This window comes from Aulonocara stuartgranti (assembly GCF_965226115.1).
Source record: "Aulonocara stuartgranti genome assembly, chromosome: 3".
In the NCBI taxonomy this organism is placed as follows: Eukaryota; Metazoa; Chordata; class Actinopteri; order Cichliformes; family Cichlidae; genus Aulonocara; species Aulonocara stuartgranti.
In genome coordinates this window covers 28949626-28970151 of record NC_138941.1, presented here as the reverse complement: position 1 = coordinate 28970151, position 20526 = coordinate 28949626, and the positions used below count along the sequence as shown (strand labels likewise).

Genomic DNA, 20526 nt, shown 5'->3' with positions numbered 1-20526 from the left:
AATTAAATGTGTCAAAAACATTTTTAATTAATTATTTCCAATTTTAATTAATTATTTCCAATTTTAATTAATTATTTCCAATTTTAATTAATTATTGCCACACTTAATTAATTATTTAATGGTGTATTTAATTAATTCATTATGGCAGTCCTGGCATTCCATACTAAAAGACTGGCTATCTGTAAAAAGTAATGGTTTTGACTTGATCACCGTTAACCCTGCACGCTGACTTTGATGGGTTAGATTGAAATAAAATCCAATTCATGAACACAGCAGCTGGGCCAGGAGTGCCAATGTGAATTAATTAAATACATCATTAAATTATTGATTAAATGTTTCAATAGTTTATTAAAATTGGAAATAAATCAATAATTAATTAAATGTATTGTGGAGGTTTGTAAGCACAACACGAGAGATCCCAGTATTTCACTCCAACTTTAATCTCGGCTTATCACAACTAAACACTCAAGGCACCAAAACCTAACCCTCTCACTTCCCCTCACACTGGAGACACCTGGTGGTCCACCACAGTATAAAAAATTAAATGTATCATTAATTAATTACAAATGGAATTAAATACAATTGATAGGTTTGTAGCTTAACCCTATGCACTGGAACGTTGAAGACAATGTAATTACACAGCAAAGCAAGACACGAGTAGGCAAAGTTCTTCATGTTTCTCGTGCACGGGAGAGAACCGGACAAGCGCCGTTCCTTCGCTTGACCCCAGTTGCTCTCGTGCGCTCCCCCGTAACACTGCTCTTTTATGGAGGTTACATGAATATACATAGGTTCATTAACATATGACGTCTACATACACACAAAGAGTACCTTGCCTGTGGTTTTGTAAGTGTGTGTGTGTGTGGGGTCAGAGTGTGACCCCATAAATGACTTCCCTAAACCTGCTGGTCTGGAAGTCCAGCAGTTCATCTAAACAAAAGGCACTTAGACTAAAACAGATATAGATACATTTATCCTACCATAAAACAATAAGACAAGGTACGACCTCTCCCATGCTCCCAGAGCACTCTGGAATGCACACAATGTCTCTGCAGACTACTAAGCATCAAACCTCTATCAATCTACAACTAATTATAAAACTCTAAGCATATATAAGTAGATATTTCTAAGCATAAATGATAATCAACAATACAAATCCAACAACAATAATTAAACATTTTAAATTAAATGAATGACCATTAAATAATAACATATTTGTTTAACTGATTATTCCAATTTGTATAATTAATTACACATTTAATCATTTAATGATTAATAATTAATTCATTTTGGCACTCAAGGCCCCGGACGCACCTGCACAGCATCCGCAATCACGCCCCGCCGAATTAAATATTGTACTGGGTCCTGTGGTTGTGGTTGTTGTGGTAATGTTGAGCGGGCAGCGGGAGAGCTGCAGCTCTGTGTGCGTTGTAAACAGCAACCGGCTAAGTATTAATAAACAGTATCAAAATGCCACTGGGTCTGCCGTGTATGTTTACATCTTACTTTACTGACCTTTGCCTTTTCTTTTCTTTTGTTTAAAAATTTTAGGATGCATGGCTCAGCCCTTGCAGAACTCATAGGCCAGCAACTGGATTTCTGTCTAGTAGGGCTGCCACGATTAATCGACTAGTCACGATTACGTCGACTATCAAAATCGTCGACGACTGATTTAATAGTCGATGCGTCGTTTGAAGCTTTGTAAGATCCCAAAAGACGCAGGAATAAGTAGTAGGATTTAAGAGTGTAATAACGGACTGAAACAGAAGATGGAAGCACTGCATGTACAAGGATGCCAGCTGCCGTTAAACCCCGAAGAAGAAGAAGAAGAAGAAGCTTTGTCCCAGAATTCATAGCGCAGCCCAGCTCAGTTTCCAACAATGGCGGCAGCTAGTTAGTTTTAATGTTACTCTTATTATTCTTTCTGGGTCACAAAATAAACATTTAACATATTTTCAGGCGAGAATGTAGCTGTGTAAACCTCAAATATCTGCTCAGTTTATCAAGACACCACATATTTTCAAAAGCGCTCCGACGTTTTCGGAGACGTCTGTTACCCACTAGCTCGATAGCTAGCCGGGGGCCATGAGAGCACCGGACTCCCGGCAGATCGTTTTCAAACCCACCGCCCTACTCAGGTTAAACATATATAAGTCACTTAGATAACTTAAAAATGTTATTGTTTGGCTTTTTTCAGTATTTTATTTGTTCCTGAGTAAATCGGCTGAGTTTATTAAACTCCACCGAAACAATCTGCACATTTAATTAAAATTCAATAAACTATCATCTTGTCTTTATTTTTAGTTAGCACAGACCTTAAACACTTAAAGCTGTAAGCTAATGATAGTTATATAATTATCTGGTGCAATAAGCTGTACTTTTACATTCAATGGATGATGATCTGATTAGTCGACTAATCGCAAAAATAATCGGTGACTAGTCGACTATCAAAATAATCGTTTGTGGCAGCCCTACTGTCTAGCAGTCTAAGGTCTGTTGATGGCTGCTTCAAAGTTGTTGTTGTTTGTTTTTTTTAATGCAAGTTACCCATGCACCCAGGTTTGGGAATTCCTTCACACTGTCATCTATCCCAAGAATAGATGAATCCCAGGACATGAACCAAATATGACCAGTGTTGGGTAAGTTACTTTAAAATAGTAACTTAGTTACATTACTAGTTACTTCTCTCAAAAGTAACTCAGTTACTTCAAGTTATTCGTTACTTTCAAAGTAACTAGTTACTAGGGAAAGTAACTTTGGTTTTACTCAGAATTCTCTTGTTAATGTGTTGCTTCCATAACTTTGCCAGTCTTCTAGCTTGCTTACTTGCCACAAGTGCACTGTGCCACCTACCAATAGAAAGGAAAAGATAATGTGCATATTTCCACGAGAGAAATCCCACGCCTGGACCGTCATTGACTGCTGCCATGATTCTAGCCTACGTCACAGCGTCATGTGCGCCTTTTACATCCAACACAAAAACTGCAGTCGTGGTGCTCTCGATTGTACTCAGAACTCGGAAATTCTGCCTTCTGAATAGGAAGATGTAGGTAACACCAGACTACACATGAGCTGCATACAGAGCTGGACTGGGACAGAAAATTGGCCCGGGCATTTTGACTAGAGACCACCATTATAGGAAAAATCATAAAGCCTTTGAATGAAAACAAACACTGTTGTGACAGTGATGCACACTGTTCTGATGGTATATATGCATTAATCTATCAATCGTTTGTTGTAAGATTCAGATAATTATTTATTAAAAGCCAGACATTTTAAATGAGAATAAGAAAGAAAAGTATTTCTTTGTCCCCCCCTTTCCCTGTTAATGCCCTACCTGGCCCCCTGGCAACACTTTGCTAGATCCGCCCCTGCACAGTTACCAGCTGTCAGCTACCTAAAAAAGGATCCTGGGGTTATTTGTCTCTCAGAAACAGTTCATAACTTCCCTTCAACTCATTCATGTCACCTAAAAGGTAAACCTGTTTCTCCATCACCTGTTCAGCTCTGATGATCCAGTAAGGACATCTCCTGGTTTCATCTTCATGTTTCCCTCTCACCAGATAACCAAACCATATCATGACCAGCAGCTTTTTTGCAGCTGTGGCTCCAGCATCGAGTGATGGGAGAAGAGAGCCGGAGATCGACAGACGGATTGGGGCTGCGGCTGCAGTAATGCGGACGCTGCACCGGTCCGTCGTGGTGAAGAGGGAGCTGAGTGTAAAAGCGAAGCTCTCAATTTACCGGTCGATCTACGTCCCTACCCTCACCTATGGCCACGAGCTGTGGGTAGTGACCGAAAGAACGAGATCGCGGATACAAGCGGCAGAAATGAGCTTCCTCCGAAGGGTGGCTGGCCTCTCCCTTAGAGATAGGGTGAGAAGTTCGGCCATCCGGGAGGGGCTCAGAGTAGAGCAGCTGCTGCTCCACATCGAAAGGAGCCAGCTGAGGTGGTTCGGGCATCTGACAAGGATGCCCCCTGGGCGCCTCCTGGGTGAGGTGTTCCAGGCATGTCCCACCGGGAGGAGGCCCCGGGGCAGACCCAGGACACGCTGGAGAGATTATATCTCTCGGCTGGCCTGGGAACGCCTTGGTGTTCCCCCGGATAAACTGGAGGAGGTGGCTGGGGAGAGGGAGGTCTGGGCCTCTTTGCTTAGGCTGCTGCCCCCGCGACCCGGCCCCGGATAAAGCGGATGAAGATGGATGGATGGATGGATGGCTCCAGCAAACATCAGCTGATACTAGAAATTAATATTAAATAAATTCTAACAACAGCTGATCAAGCTTAAACGTGCTGCTGTTGTTTAATAATAATAATGGATTGGATTTATATAGCGCTTTTCAAGGCACCCAAAGCGCTTTACAATGCCACTATTCATTCACTCCCACATTCACACACTGGTGGAGGCAGCTACGGTTGTAGCCACAGCTGCCCTGGGGCAGACTGACAGAAGCGAGGCTGCCATATCGCGCCATCGGCCCCTCTGGCCAACACCAGTAGGCTGTAGGGTAGAGTGTCTTGCCCAAGGACACAACGACCAGGACAGAGAGCCCGGGGATCGAACCGGCGACCTTCCGGTTACAGATACGCTTCCCAACCCCCTGAGCCACGGTCGCCCCGGTTTAGCGCGACATCCGCTGGTTTCCTCTTTTGGCGCAAAGTGGGCGATAAACAAACAAGAGAGCCGATCAGCTGATCACTGATCAGTTTTCATGATTGAAGTAGAAACGGGAGAGGGAGGGGGGAGAATGAAAGAAGAAGAGGCAGCTGTGCAGCGTAAAGACACAGAATAACTCCAGCTTTGTGCCTTTTTCATTGTAGCTGAATTAGGGGACAAACTGTTCCTTTTCACCTCAATAAGAAACGCGTAATATTTTCTCTGAATACAAGACTGGACGGTTGGCAACTCTAATAACTTATGAACAAAATAAAGTGCAACATCATCAGAATCAGAATCAGAATCAGAAAGGGTTTTATTGCCAAATGTTGAGCAGGTTTACAACATTAGGAAATTGCTGCGGTGCTTCAGTGCAAACATACTTTCATAAATTACGCTAAAATAGACATTAAAATAAAAATAAGAATAAGAATTAAAAGTGCTAAGTAGATAGATATGTACATGAGTGCAGGTGGTGATCAGTGCCAAACATTGAATGATGCAGTGAACACAGCGTAGGGTCATGTGTTAGTGGTGGGAACAGTCTTATGGTTATTGTTCATGTGTTCAACAGCAGAGGGGAAGAAACTGTTCTTATGGCGAGAGGTTCTGGTGCGAATGGACCGGAGCCTCCTGCCTGAGGGGAGCAGGTCAAACAGACTGTGTCCAGGGTGAGAAGGGTCAGCTGAGATCCGAGCTGCACGCCCCAGTGTCCTGGAGGTGTACAGGTCCTGCAGAGATGGGAGTCTGCAGCCAATCACCTTCTCAGCAGAGCGCACAACACGCTGCAGTCTCTGTTTGTCCCTGATAGTGGCTCCAGCGTACCATTAACTTCATAGCACCCACCCAGCTGTATAGAAACTCCCTCATGCTAGCTAGCACGCAGTACGGAAAAAGTCAGCACAACGAAAATAAACTCCACCTAAACTTGGTTTATATCTGACCCAGAGAGACTGCAGGTCATAACTTCTTACCTGAAGTTCAGTTCACACTCGGACCGGCGGCCGCTTCGGGTCTCTCCTCTTGCCTCCCTTTTCCTTCATCCACCTGCTGGCTTCCACCACTTGCTAATGTTACTGCATCTGTGGAAGCTCCGCGACAGCCACCACACGAAGTAACGAGTAACGACCCTATCTAAATCCCAGTAACGACTAACGCGTTCCTGATTTTGGCATAATAACTAGTTACCGTGCTCGTTACCACAATAATAACGTAGTTACTGTAACGCGTTACTTAATAACGCGTTATTCCCAACACTGAATATGACAAATCGAGTGAGAGCTCATTTAGCTATGATGGAAGCGTAAAATGTTGCTCATAAAGGTGCATGAAATTATCTGAGAAGGAGATTCCCTCTTGCCACTTTTCTAAGTCTTGCCAAGTGTTGATGTATGTTAAGCAGAGATGGGCAGTAACGCGTTACGCGTTACTGTAATCTGATTACTTTTTTCAAGTAACGAGTAAAGTAAGGGATTACTATTGCAAAATCGGTAATTAGATTACCGTTACTTTCCCGTAGGAACGCTGCGTTACTGCGTTACTAAAACCGTGATTTTTTTGCGAGAATGTCTCATGACAGTGACGTAAGCAAGTGCGCCGTTGGTGACAACAGCTGTGTCCAGATCAACAATGGATCATATATCGATTGTGGGAGCGAGTATGAGCGTGCAGCGTTTAAAGCTTGGAAATACTGACCTTATTTTGAGTTTGATTCCATAAAAAGTGACAAAAACATTAGCGTCCGTTGTGCGTGGGAAGAAAACTTTTTACAGCGAAAAAACCCCCCTAAACTTTCAAGCAAGCACCGAGTGCGCAACGACGTAATGGGAAACTCACAGAGAAACTCGCGGATTCGTCAACTGACCGCAGCACACCTGCACCAGGGTAAACCTCCGCCTACCCCCAGTCCTGCTTTACAGGTGAAAATAGAGCAAAACGACCACTGAGTCTTTGACTTTATTTATTTTCTGCTGTGTTTTACTTGCATCTATTTGAAAGAGTGAGTGTAAACACAAAAAATATTTTATTTTATGTGCTGGAATGTGCAGAAAATAAGTTTAAATATTAAACTAAGTTCTTCAAGTCAGAGAATGGTGCATATAATTTAATATTTATTTGATGCATAAAGTTAAAGGATTAAAACTGATAAAACAAGTTAAAAAAAAGAGACTTTTCCATTTGATTACATTTTGTATGATGGATTATGTAGAAAAAGTAGAATTGGGCTGAAAGATCTATCGCTTTATCACCTCTTCAGGTTGTAAATCGTGTTTTTAAAAAGTAACTAAGTAACTAAGTAATTAATTACTTTTGAAAATAAGTAATCAGTAAAGTAACGGGATTACTTTTTGGGGGGAGTAATCAGTAATTAGTTACTGATTACTTTTTTCAAGTAACTTGACCAACACAGATGTTAAGTACTGAAAAAATCATAAATTCTTCAGTTTTTTAAAGAGTTTTTACATGTAATTTGTTCTAAAACAGAGCTGACTTTACATAGCATGTCTTCATGTGTATTAACATGTGCTGTAACCAAAGACTGATTTGAAGTAATCGATATAATAAATTATATATATTTTTTGGTACATTTTTTTTTTACTTGCATTTTACTTTCATTGATATATTTTGTATGAAGTTTGCTGTATGTTCTATGTATCATATGGCAATAAACGTATTTTTGAGAAAATCTGTTTTGAATCTAGTTTTTATATGCTGAATTTTATAGTAAGTAGAAATCTTAACCTAAATGCTAAAGGTAATATAACACTAGTGATAGGTTTTGAGTTTCGACCCAATTTTATTAACCTCAAGTTGGTTATTGGTCAATTTAACCCAATTTTTGGATAGTTATCCTAACCCAGAGTGCTGGGTCAAACCAGTAACCCAACCCTGTTAAGTTGAAACAACAACAATATTTGACCCAGCATTGGGTTACAAATTGGGTTATTTTTAACCGTGCAATATTTAGGGTGTATCAGTCAGAAGTCAGCTGTGTACCAACCTGACTTCTGCACAACACAACTGATGATCTCATCTCAAGGAGGCAAGAAATTTCACAAATGAATCCTGATAAGGCACATCTATGAAGTGAAAAACCATTTCAGGTGAATACATCATGAAACTTATTGAGAGAAGGCCAAGGGTTTGCAGCGATATCAAGAAAACAAAGGGTGGCTACTTTCAGGAATCTAAACTATAAAACATGTGTAGAGTCCATTTTTTCAATTTTTCATTGAGTCCTGCATTTGACTCCACATCAGGGCCGTGCAGAGAGGTTTAAAGGGGCGGGTGCTCAAAGTTAAAAAGGGGCACATTGAACCAGGCTGAATAACAACAACACACATTCATCAAGAATCTAATATAGGAAGGGCAGGGCTGTGTTGATCTGAGACTGTAGACATTAAAAAGTCCACAGGAGAGGTGGTAGCTGATTAAACAAGTGTCATGAGATAATAACAAAATGCAAAGATTGGTGACAGCGCTTGGAACCATAAGGCAATAAAAAACTGTGAGAAATAATTTAGGCTCTGCCTGTGAATCACTCTTTGCTTCTCTTCTTCCTTCCATCCCATCATTTCATATATCACTCTCCCACTTGCTATGTGAGAACAAGGCACAACTTGCTATTGCAATAAACTATAATCTAATTATCCACACCTAACAACTCTTGCACTTAATCTATAATAAAATGATGACAGAAAAATGTTATAGCCCTGCCTTTAGTAGCCTCACACAGCTCCTACTGTTTCCTCCTCATGTCCTTACCAGGCATGTCTGGACAATGTTATATCATGAGTAATATTTTTTTTAAAAATCCATCTAAATAAAACACACACATGCACACACAGTGACATTTTAGACCTTCTTCAGAATACTGTATATACTATGGGCATCATGGTGCTGATCCAGAATCCTTACATTATTATTCATTACTAGAGCTACAATAATAAAGCAATGAGGAGGGGGAAGTAATAAATATGAAATAATGTATTTATGATGATTTCATTTGTTTCACTATCCACTCTGTGCAGGGGCAAATCTTATTACATTTTTAAACTGTAGAGATACAATCATTTTACTGCTGTAAAATCCAAATTTTGTCTTATTTAAAATATAAATCTAATATAATCTGCTTCTTAATGTATGTTCTTTAAAATACAGCGTGTGTTTTTAATATATTATAATTATAATAATTATTATGTGGACATGCATATTAGATCGTTTTTTAGTGAAATATAATCCCTCCAGAAAGGCAGGAAAAGCCCGGAAACTTACTTTAAAACTAAATATGTTCTGAATACTTTAAAACTAAATATGTTCCCTAAAACGGTGACAGAGCTACAGACCCATGACAGCCTTACACAGGTAGCCAGCAGCTGTGACCAGCACTACTTGTGCAGTTAATAAAAGGACAGGTAACGTTTGTCGCGCTGTTGCACACACAGCACGCTCGTTTGTTTCAGTTCGTCAGTTGCCACAAGACAGCTTACCAACGTGTACGTAATAAGCTAATACTCCTGTGTGCTACACACTACAGTGTACGCGGTACACCTACTTACTGGTTTTGTCGCATCAGTCTGTGTCTCTGAGTTAACTTGTGTTTCTTCTACAGGTCTGGACCGCTAAAAATGCGCGTGCTCTTTGTGAGCTCTTTCCCGGCTCGTAACCAGCGCGTTCTGCCGTCAAGGGCGATCATTGGTTAAATGTGATCATGTGACTGATGCAAGAAGATCCTTTTATTTAGCAAAACTGTGATTAATAGTTAAATATTATTGTTGAGGGGCACAGACAGGACTCCGCACGCACACACACACACACACACACACACACATAAAAAAAATAAAAATAAAATAAAAAGATTTTTTTTTTAAAAAGTTGCCTCAACAAAAGGGCACTTTGGGCACCCATCAGGAAAGGGGCGGGTGCTCAAGCCCCTCTAGCCCCCCCCCCCTCTGCACGTGCCTGCTCCACATCTTGCCTACCCACACAGCAAATCCGTGACAGTGTGTCCAAACTTTTGACTGTGTTGACATAAAGTGTACTATATATAGCAACTGTCAAAGAATTTCATCACCTTGGATGAATGTAGCATGTTAATTTTGTGTAGCTTTACAACAAAGGCATTGTTATTAAGAAAATAGGGAAAAGGTCATGTGTTCAAAAAACATACATATCAAAAATTAAGGTAGAGTTTCAGTCATGTCAACAATCACAAGAGAGAGAGAGAGAGACAGAAATGAATGAAAAGAGACATTAAATTTAAATGTTTTTAAATCACTCTTTAAAAACATTTGTGCACAGATGGAAATTTTATTTGATATCAGATAACTCACACACTCCCTGAGTGTGTTTCTTGTTGATTTGTTGTCTTACTCATGCAACACGACATACAAACTGAATGGTTTTTGTGAAACATAAATCTAAATGATGATCATAAACAAGAGCAACTTATTAAAGTTCTTACATGACATCTACTTAATTAAAAGAAAAACAGAAATAGTAATTTAATAAACATGTTATACTTTAACACATTTACAGTGGGGCAAAATAGTATTTAGTCAGCCACCGATTGTGCAAGTTCCCCCACCTAAAATGATGACAGAGGTCAGTAATTTGCACCAGAGGTACACTTCAACTGTGAGAGACAGAATGTGAAAAAAAATCCATGAATTCACATGATAGGATTTGTAAAGAATTTATTCGTAAATCAGGGTTGAAAATAAGTATTTGGTCAATAACAAAAATACAACTCAATACTTTGTAACATAACCTTTGTTGGCAATAACAGAGGTCAAACGTTTACTATAGGTCTTTACCAGGTTTGCACACACAGTAGCTGGTATTTTGGCCCATTCCTCCATGCAGATCTTCTCGAGAGCAGTGATGTTTTGGGGCTGTCGCCGAGCAACACGGACTTTCAACTCCTGCCACAGATTTTCTATGGGGTTGAGGTCTGGAGACTGGCTAGGCCACTCCAGGACTTTCAAATGCTTCTTACGGAGCCACTCCTTTGTTGCCCGGGCAGTGTGTTTTGGATCATTGTCATGTTGGAAGACCCAGCCGCGTTTCATCTTCAAAGTTCTCACTGATGGAAGGAGGTTTTGGCTCAAAATCTCACGATACATGGCCCCATTCATTCTGTCCTTAACACGGATCAGTCGTCCTGTCCCCTTGGCAGAAAAACAGCCCCATAGCATGATGTTTCCACCCCCATGCTTCACAGTAGGTATGGTGTTCTTGGGATGCAACTCGGTATTCTTCGTCCTCCAAACACGACGAGTTGAGTTTATACCAAAAAGTTCTACTTTGGTTTCATCTGACCACATGACATTCTCCCAATCCTCTGCTGTATCATCCATGTGCTCTCTGGCAAACTTCAGACGGGCCTGGACATGCACTGGCTTCAGCAGCGGAACACGTCTGGCACTGCGGGATTTGATTCCCTGCCGTTGTAGTGTGTTACTGATGGTGACCTTTGTTACTTTGGTCCCAGCTCTCTGCAGGTCATTCACCAGGTCCCCCCGTGTGGTTCTGGGATCTTTGCTCACCGTTCTCATGATCATTTTGACCCCACGGGATGAGATCTTGCGTGGAGCCCCAGATCGTGGGAGATTATCAGTGGTCTTGTATGTCTTCCATTTTCTGATGATTGCTCCCACAGTTGATTTTTTCACACCAAGCTGCTTGCCTATTGTAGATTCACTCTTCCCAGTCTGGTGCAGGTCTACAATACTTTTCCTGGTGTCCTTCGAAAGCTCTTTGGTCTTGGCCATGGCGGAGTTTGGAGTCTGACTGTTTGAGGCTGTGGACAGGTGTCTTTTATACAGATGATGAGTTCAAACAGGTGCCATTCATACAGGTAACGAGTGAGGGACAGAAAAGCGTCTTACAGAAGACGTTACAGGTCTGTGAGAGCCAGAGATTTTCCATGTTTGAGGTGACCAAATACTTATTTTCCACCCTAATTTACGAATAAATTCTTTACAAATCCTACCATGTGAATTCATGGATTTTTTTTTTCACATTCTGTCTCTCACAGTTGAAGTGTACCTCTGGTGCAAATTACTGACCTCTGTCATCATTTTAAGTGGGGGAACTTGCACAATCGGTGGTTGACTAAATACTTTTTTGCCCCACTGTATATCTGCTTGTCATATTGGTTCTGACGGGGTGACACTAGGTGCACATCCCCTCGCCATAAGCTTTCTGAAAGGAGTTCGCCGGCTGAGGCCCGTGCTTAAGTCCAGTGTGCCTGCTTGGGACTTGTCTTTGGTGCTGGAGGCCCTTTGTAGCCCCCCGTTTGAACCCATTGAGTCTGTGGATATTAAATTTCTTTCATATAAGACTGCATTACTTCTCGCTTTGGCTTCGGCAAAGCGAGTGGGTGACCTTCATGCGCTCTCTGTGCATCCCTCGTGCACACAGTTCTCTTCTGATGGCCACAAGGTCGTATTGCATCCAAATGCTGCCTATTTTCCCAAGATCATGCCTGCATCTTCTAGCTCAATGGAGTTTGAGTTGCTGAGCTTTTGCTCCCCTCCTTTTGCATCTGAGGAGCAGAGGAGGATGCATTCTCTTTGTCCAGTGCGTGTGCTACGCACCTACATTGAGCGCACTCAGAATGTGCGTTTATGTGACCAGCTGTTTGTCTGCTTCGCTGATCCAAATAGAGGTAGAGCTCTGTCCAAACGGAGGCTGTCCCACTGGATTATAGAAGCTATCTCACTGGCATACAGCACCGGTGGTCTTGCTTTGCCCCACGGGGTCAGAGCTCATTCCACCAGGGGGATGGCAACCTCATGGGCTCTTTTTAAAGAGGTGCCTGTAGCTGATATTTGTGCGGCAGCTAGTTGGGCATCAACGCACACTTTTGTGCAGTTTTATCGGTTGGATGCTACAGCCCCTTCGGTGGCTCATGCTGTCCTTTCTGCTGGGTCTACCACTCACTAAGGATGTGGTGGTCCGATTCCGGTTTGGTGGCTGCTCTGTGGGGCGTGTATATATGTCCCATACTTATGTGTTGTACCGAGTGAATCGACTGAAAGGGAACGAATAGTTATGTCTATAACTTCTGTTCCCTGAAGGAGAGGAACGAGGTACAACACAAGGTGGCCCCACTGAGCAGTTTGGCTTGGTGAAGAGCGGCTATCGAACTGAGGGATGACTGTGATGACAGCGGCTATATGTGCAGGCAGGGCCGTGCGCGTGTCATCACACGTCATCTGCCTTAAAGGCGTGATTAAAGGTTTCTTCAGCCAGGACACACGAGGGCGTGATATCCCATGCTTATGTGTTGTACCGAGTGAATCGACTGAAAGGGAACTCCCAAACACTAGTGGTGTGCGATACTGCATATTTTGGTATCGATCCGATACCAAGTAAATTCGGGCCAGTATCGCCGATACCAATACTGATACGATACTTTTCAATAAATAAGGTGGATGCCTCATTGAATTGCTAAATCGCAATTAATTTTCATGACCTTAAGTGTTTGTGTGATGTTTCCTTTGGTATAATTAATTAGTTAAAACCCAGGACATAATTAGGAGAAATTATTTATTCATAATTAAATAATTTTTTTTTATTATTGTTGCGGCTCGTGGTCTGCGATGCCACTGCAGATGAGATGGACTCACCTTCACGGCATCTACAATGATGCCTCGCCGGCTTAAAACCTGTGCGCTGCTTGTGCTGTTGTTGTTTTTGGTGTTGATGTGTACAGCTGGCAGCAGGAGGGTTGCAGCCGTTGAATGTAGGCTACTGTTACAGCAACCGTGTGATCACTGTAAGGGTGGACAGCGCACGGCTTGGGGTGAGCCGGAGGCTGGCACGCCTGCCAAGCTGGAGACGGAGGTCGAGGTGCGCGGGGGTGCATGCTGTCCACTTCGGCACGCAGGCTGCACAGTCCTGCGTGCCGGCCGTCTGCCCAGCTACCTGTGAACCCCAGCTCACTTCCACGCCTACTGCGCCACCGCTGCTTGCCATATGGGTGGCCATCAGGCCAGCTCCGGGGCTTCCGCTGGAGGCGCGGGCGACCGCCAGAGTGGACACTTCCCCGTCGCTGGGCTAGGGCATGGGGCGCCGATGGTCCGGGCCAATTCCCTCGCCTGCTCGCGAGGTGAGGTGAAGCGGGCGAGGGGGGTATGTGGCAGGGTGTGTTCTGCGATGCCGCTGCAGGGTTGGTGGTGGTGATGTGTACGGCTGCCAGCGGGAGAGCTGAAGCCGTTGAATGTACTGTTACAGCAACCGTGTGATTATTGTAAGAATAAATGATGCTGCGAAGCATGAAAATGCCATCGGGTCTGCCCTGGTGGCGATCTTTTTTTTTTTTTTTTTTTTTAAATCTTAAGTGCACGCAAACCAGTACACAAATTAAAACAAATACTATTTATAAACTATAATACAAAAATTACAATTAAAATTCTCAACAACAAAAACAAAAAAATGTATATAATTAATATGTAAACAACTTAACAACCCCCAAAGTGTCTAAGTCACGTGACGTGTCAGTGCAACACCGAAACATAAGAGTGGGGGAGAGGGAGCAAAGTGTGCCTGCTCTCCGCTGACACAGGAGCGGTGTGTCCAGCGACCTGGTTGTTTCGTTTTTGCCGTTTTTACTTACCTTGGATCCAGATGAAACCATTGTGTCCTTTGATGTAGTCTCTCTCTTCACTTGCATACCCACCAAGCAGTGGTGTGTGTGTGTCTAGAAAATTTTTGTTGGGGGGGCCAGGTAGGGGCACAGATTTGGAGAAGGGTGGCAGATGTAATTGGCAGATAATGTTAAAAAAAAATTCTACCAACCATTAACCATAATTCAGTAACCCTGTAAACCTAATAACCGAATGCGCTTTTAACTCTTATTAGAATGAGATTTTAACCACTACGGTGCAAAGTTTTTAGACACTGCGTTGATAAAGTACAAGAGACACAATCAGTGCTTTGTCAGTGTTTACTCAGCATTCAAGGACAGCAATATTTGCATAGTATTTTTACTGACATATAGTGCACATATGTTTTGAGCAAAAACATTTTTGAATATTTAACATACAATTGGCAAATTAGCCAATGCCAATGCAAAACTTTATCTGCCTGTTAAAAAAAGAAGATAATCTTATTACAAACTGCTGTTTGATTTTTAAAACAGGAAAAAAGTGGAGAAACAACTGAAAAGACTAACATTTGAATAAAACCTGAAAGCAAGTAAATACTTTCTATGCTGCCTTATGGTAAACTTTGGTAATATTGATGTATAAAGAACAACACTAGCTGATGATGACATACAGTCAGCTGGCATGGTGACACTGCTGGACTGGGACAAAAAAATTGGGCATTTTGACTAGAGACCGGCCCACCAGGTATTAAAGCCAAAAAGCCTTTGAATGAAAACAAATGCTGTTGTGACAGTGATGTACACTGTCTTGTTGGTATATGTATGATTTCTATACATTTTACGTCAGATAAAAACTTTGTTCGCAAGATTCAGATAATTATTTAATAAAAGCTAGATATTTTAAATGAGAATAAGAAAGAAAAGTATTTTTTGTGCCCCCAACTCGTTAATGAGGAACAAATCCTCATTTCATCCTATGATAACAGCATTTTCACCATTTCAGCCAGTGTGAGTGGAGAACAGCCAAGTCTCCTCCCTGATAAACCTCCACATGTACCACCGAAAACAGTTAAATTACAGGGAGTGCAGAATTATTAGGCAAATGAGTATTTTGTCCACATCATCCTCTTCATGCATGTTGTCTTACTCCAAGCTGTATAGGCTCGAAAGCCTACTACCAATTAAGCATATTAGGTGATGTGCATCTCTGTAATGAGAAGGGGTGTGGTCTAATGACATCAACACCCTATATCAGGTGTGCATAATTATTAGGCAACGTCCTTTCCTTTGGCAAAATGTGTCAAAAGAAGGACTTGACAGGCTCAGAAAAGTCAAAAATAGTGAGATATCTTGCAGAGGGATGCAGCAGTCTCAAAATTGCAAAGCTTCTGAAGCGTGATCATCGAGCAATCAAGCGTTTCATTCAAAATAGTCAACAGGGTCGCAAGAAGCGTGTGGAAAAACCAAGGCGCAAAATAACTGCCCATGAACTGAGAAAAGTCAAGCGTGCAGCTGCCAAGATGCCACTTGCCACCAGTTTGGCCATATTTCAGAGCTGCAACATCACTGGAGTGCCCAAGAGCACAAGGTGTGCAATACTCAGAGACATGGCCAAGGTAAGAAAGGCTGAAAGACGACCACCACTGAACAAGACACACAAGCTGAAACGTCAAGACTGGGCCAAGAAATATCTCAAGACTGGTTTTTCTAAGGTTTTATGGACTGATGAAATGAGAGTGAGTCTTGATGGGCCAGATGGATGGGCCCGTGGCTGGATTGGTAAAGGGCAGAGAGCTCCAGTCCGACTCAGACGCCAGCAAGGTGGAGGTGGAGTACTGGTTTGGGCTGGTATCATCAAAGATGAGCTTGTGGGGCCTTTTCGGGTTGAGGATGGAGTCAAGCTCAACTCCCAGTCCTACTGCCAGTTTCTGGAAGACACCTTCTTCAAGCAGTGGCATAGCTGGACTGGCCATCGGGCATACCGGGCATTTGCCCGGTGGGCCGCTGGCGATTTTTTGTTTTTATGGGCCGATGGATTTTTTTTTTTTTTTTAGGAAGGGTATATATAATGAAAGGTGTTGGATTGGCCAATTGGTCATGATCGACTCTGGGCTGGACCAATTACAACCGAGGAGGCTGGATGCACCCTCCCCCTTGTTTAGCAATCACGTGATTTTCGCGCATTGCATGCCGGGAACTCGTGGCATAACAATCCAAGTACTGCATCAAATGCAAGCATTTGCAGCACCGCAAAACGTTCATTCTCCGGTTCCAATACCTTCTTGTTTTTTCTTTGCCGCACAAAAAAGGAATGTACAAAACGAAGGAGAACAATGCCGGTCCGTACAAAAACATACTCGACGAAAAGTCAAAGAAAAGATACGAGGAAAAAATCAAAGGAGTGAAAGGGTCAGACCCTTACGAGCACACAGAGTGGACAAAATACATTAGCGTGCTGCCCAACTTTCACCACGCTCATATTTATAATTATACGCTTCTTGGAGTGAGTGCATACACTCATGAAGTTTAGTAACTTCAGGTCACTGCAACAAGCCCAGGACCAGTTTACCGACGGATGGGTACAGGACCTTGAAACGCACCGTGTAGAACGAAAGACCATCGTACGAACAAAGTTTACCAGTCTCACAAATCGTCTTCATAAATACACATTCGTTAACAGTTTATTAATATAACCTTTGAGCTCAACGGTAATTAATTAGTAGTGGAAATAATTTCTGGTAGCATCACAGAAATGTAGCAGTGACAATAATACTGTATGCTGTAATCGCACTGGACAATTAGTGATACAAAACAACTGTTTTATCCTGTGAATAAAAGAATATGTTTTTGTCAGTGTACCATGGTAATAACAGAAGCGAAACGCAATATTGTGTCAGGACAATTCACTATTTATGCACAATAAACAAAGGAGCATAGCGCGACAATTTCTGTTCAGCGCCAGACTTGCTTGTAACCTATATCACCAATTATGTTAAGAAAAATGACGTATTAACTACTACAAAACTCTGACCTTTGTGGGAATGGAGCAGACTAACATGTGAGCTGGAGTGTTCTGAGACGTTATATTTGGTATATCCAGACCATCAGCTCTTACTTCAGAAACATGGCTTAAAAAATTTATCTTCAACGACGTAATCCGATAAAAAAAAAAAAAAGGATCTCTTTACCCGTCGGCTTTCCGTGGCTGTCATGCGACCGGCTATTGCAGTTACAACAGCTTCTTGCCATTTTTTTATTGCTGTGTAACTGAGCTCAATTGAAAGCCTGCGTGCGCTAGCACCTCTTGCCACAAGTTCCCAGAATCCTTTGCGGTTTTACCCCTGAATGACGTCACATTTTCAATTTTTATCCTGGTCGGCCGTTCTCTAGTCAAAATGCCCGGGCTGATTTTTTGTCCCAGTCCAGCCTTGAGCAGTGGTACAGGAAGAAGTCTGCATCCTTGAAGAAAAACATGATTTTCATGCAGGACAATGCTCCATCACACGCGTCCAAGTACTTCACAGCGTGGCTGGCAAGAAAGGGTATAAAAGAAGAAAAACTAATGACATGGCCTCCTTGTTCACCTGATCTGAACCCCATTGAGAACCTGTGGTCCATCATCAAATGTGAGATTTACAAGGAGGGAAAACAGTGCACCTCTCTGAACAGTGTCTGGGAGGCTGTGGTTGCTGCTGCACGCAATGTTGATGGTGAACAGATCAAAACACCGACAGAATCCATGGATGGCAGGCTTTTGAGTGTCCTTGCAAAGAAAGGTGGCTATATTGGTCGCTGATTTGTTTTTGAATGTCAGAAATGTATATTTGTGAATGTGGAGATGTTATATTGCTTTCACTGGTAAAAATAAATAATTGAAATGGGTATATATTTGTTTTTTGTTAAGTTGCCTAATAATTGTGCACAGTAATAGTCACCTGCACACACAGATATCCCCCTAAAATAGCTAAAACTAAAAACAAACTAAAAACTACTTCCACGAACATTCAGCTTTGATATTAGTGTGTGAATGTGTGTGTGAATGGGTGGATGACTGGATATGTAAAGCGCTTTGGGGTCCTTAGGGACTAGTAAAGCGCTATATAAATACAGGCCATTTACCATTAATGAGTTTTTTGGGTTCATTGAGAACATGGTTGTTGTTCAATAATAAAATTATTCCTCAAAAATACAACTTGCCTAATAATTCTGCACTCCCTGTAGTTTGAATATGAAATCAGGGCTCAAACTTCTTGTTCTGAGACCATTTCTTTATTTTTCACACCAAACTGTTTAATAAGACAAACTTTACACAGAGTTCATCAAATATAACTAACGCTTTAACATTATCAGGATTTCATAATGCAAACTTCAAATCAACAAGAAAAAAGCTGCAGAACATGTGGATCAAAATGATTTCATTAAAACAACATGTGGACTTCAACGATACAGTAAATACACTAAAGTGAAAGGAGGAGCCAAAAATAGATGTTTAATAGAATTTGAATTATTTAAAGGGTCCTTATGTGTGCTGCCGTTTTTAACGTTTAACATTTCTTTGAAATGAATACATTTAAAAAAAAGAAGTTAATTTTGGAAAAACTAAGAAAGTTCAAATGAAAGAAATTGATATATATCTATATCAGTAATTTTGATCGCCCTGCATGTAGTGACAGTGACAGAGAAGCTGCATGTATAGATGTACATATCTATACATGCAGCTTCCTAAATGTAACATTCAGGATTATTCACTGCAGGTCCAGAAATCAGAGCTACCTCATCAGATCCAAATGTGACATCAGCTGACACTCTTTACATGAGATTCCATCTGAACTCTGTGGAGCCTGATCTCAAGGTTTTTAAGTCCAACCCTGAAGCCAGAAGAGGATCTTTCTCTCTCTTCAGATTCATTGTGATCCAGTGATTTCAGTCCTACATGATCAGGCTGATGTTTGCACAGAGCAGATAATGAAGTGAATGTTTTTGCACATTGGTAACAGTGAAACAGTTTATTTACAGCGTGGAATCGTTTGTGTTTGGAGTATGAACTGAGATTCCTGAAGCTCTTGTCACACTGGTCAGAGCTGAAGTTCGCTTCCATGTGTGTACAATCATGTTTGTTACAATGACCTGATTGTGAGAAGTTTTTGTCACAGTGTCTGCACTTGTATGGTGTCTCTCCTGTGTGGATTTGCTCATTCTTGTTCGTTAAGCTCACGTGCAGTGGTGAAGGATGACCCACACTAGTCACAGATGTGCTTTTTAACCCCACTGTGGAAGAGTTCATGTATTTTTAATGTACTTGGTGTGTGGAAGCCTCTCCCACATTCTTTGCAGTAGTTCATTTTGTCTCCAGTGTGTCTACGTTGATGCGGTTTAAGGTCCCGTTGATGATTGGAGGTTTTTCCACAAAGGTCACAGAGAAACGTTTTCCCACCACCACAGTGACGACAGGGTTGAGAACTGGATCCATCTGTGTTGCTCTGCTTCTAAACAATGACAGCGTAAGTGATCTCTGCCAATGTCCAACTACGTTTTACTGTTTACATTATAACACTCAGCTTACCGAGCGAAAATGACTCTTCATTTTTCCAAACTGTTCATTCAGTATAACTCCATAAGTTTACTGATTAGACTTGTTCCAAACAATCAGGTTAAAATTACAAGATAAAAAAATCAATACATCCTCACAGTAACTGCACTTGTAGAGTTAATTTCTGGTGTGGATCTGTTGGTGTTTTTTTCAGGTGATGTGGAACTTTAAAAGTCTTCTCACACAGTTCACTTTTGTAAGGTCTCTCCTCAGAGTGGCTAAACATGTGTCGTTGTAACTGTGCATCTGTTGTAAACAGTTTCCCACACTGATCACAGCAGGAAACATAATTTCCAGTGTAAATCCGTAGGTGAATATTTCGGTACTGTTTGTCACTGAACCTTTTTCCACAAAAATCGCAGCTGTACGCCTTAATTCCAGAGTGGGTAACTAGATGCTTCTGTAAGTTTCGACTTTGAGCAAAAGCTTTACCACACAAGTCACAGTAGTGTGCTTAAACTACACTGTGGATGAGTTGGTGTTTTTTTAAGGCTCCAGCCCGGGCAAAAGACTTTCCACACAACCCACAGCTGTACGCTTTAACTCCACTGTGGATGAGTTGGTGTCTTTTTAAGTCTCCAGCCTGAGTAAAAGATTTTCCACACAAGTCACAGCTGTAAGGTTTAACTCCACTGTGGATGAGTTGGTGTGTTTTTAAGCCT

The 20526-nt window shown here is 41.8% G+C and overlaps 1 protein-coding gene and 1 long non-coding RNA gene across 2 annotated transcripts in view; both read right to left on the bottom strand.

Moving 5' to 3' along the window:
• Positions 1–487: 487 nt before the first annotated feature.
• Positions 488–20526, bottom strand: part of LOC309702113 — a 226520-nt gene continuing 206481 nt past the window's right edge. Inside the window, exon 3 of the long non-coding RNA XR_014275383.1 lies at positions 488–1049. This is a non-coding gene — a long non-coding RNA (uncharacterized lncRNA). The remainder of the gene's footprint in view (positions 1050–20526) is intronic.
• LOC309702088 (uncharacterized protein) overlaps positions 20319–20526 on the bottom strand; it is a gene marked incomplete at its 3' end in the record, with an annotated part of 19809 nt that continues 19601 nt past the window's right edge. Inside the window, exon 3 of the mRNA XM_082526507.1 lies at positions 20319–20526. This exon is cut by the window's right edge and continues 1037 nt beyond it. Within this exon, the coding sequence (XP_082382633.1) occupies positions 20319–20526 (208 nt within the window).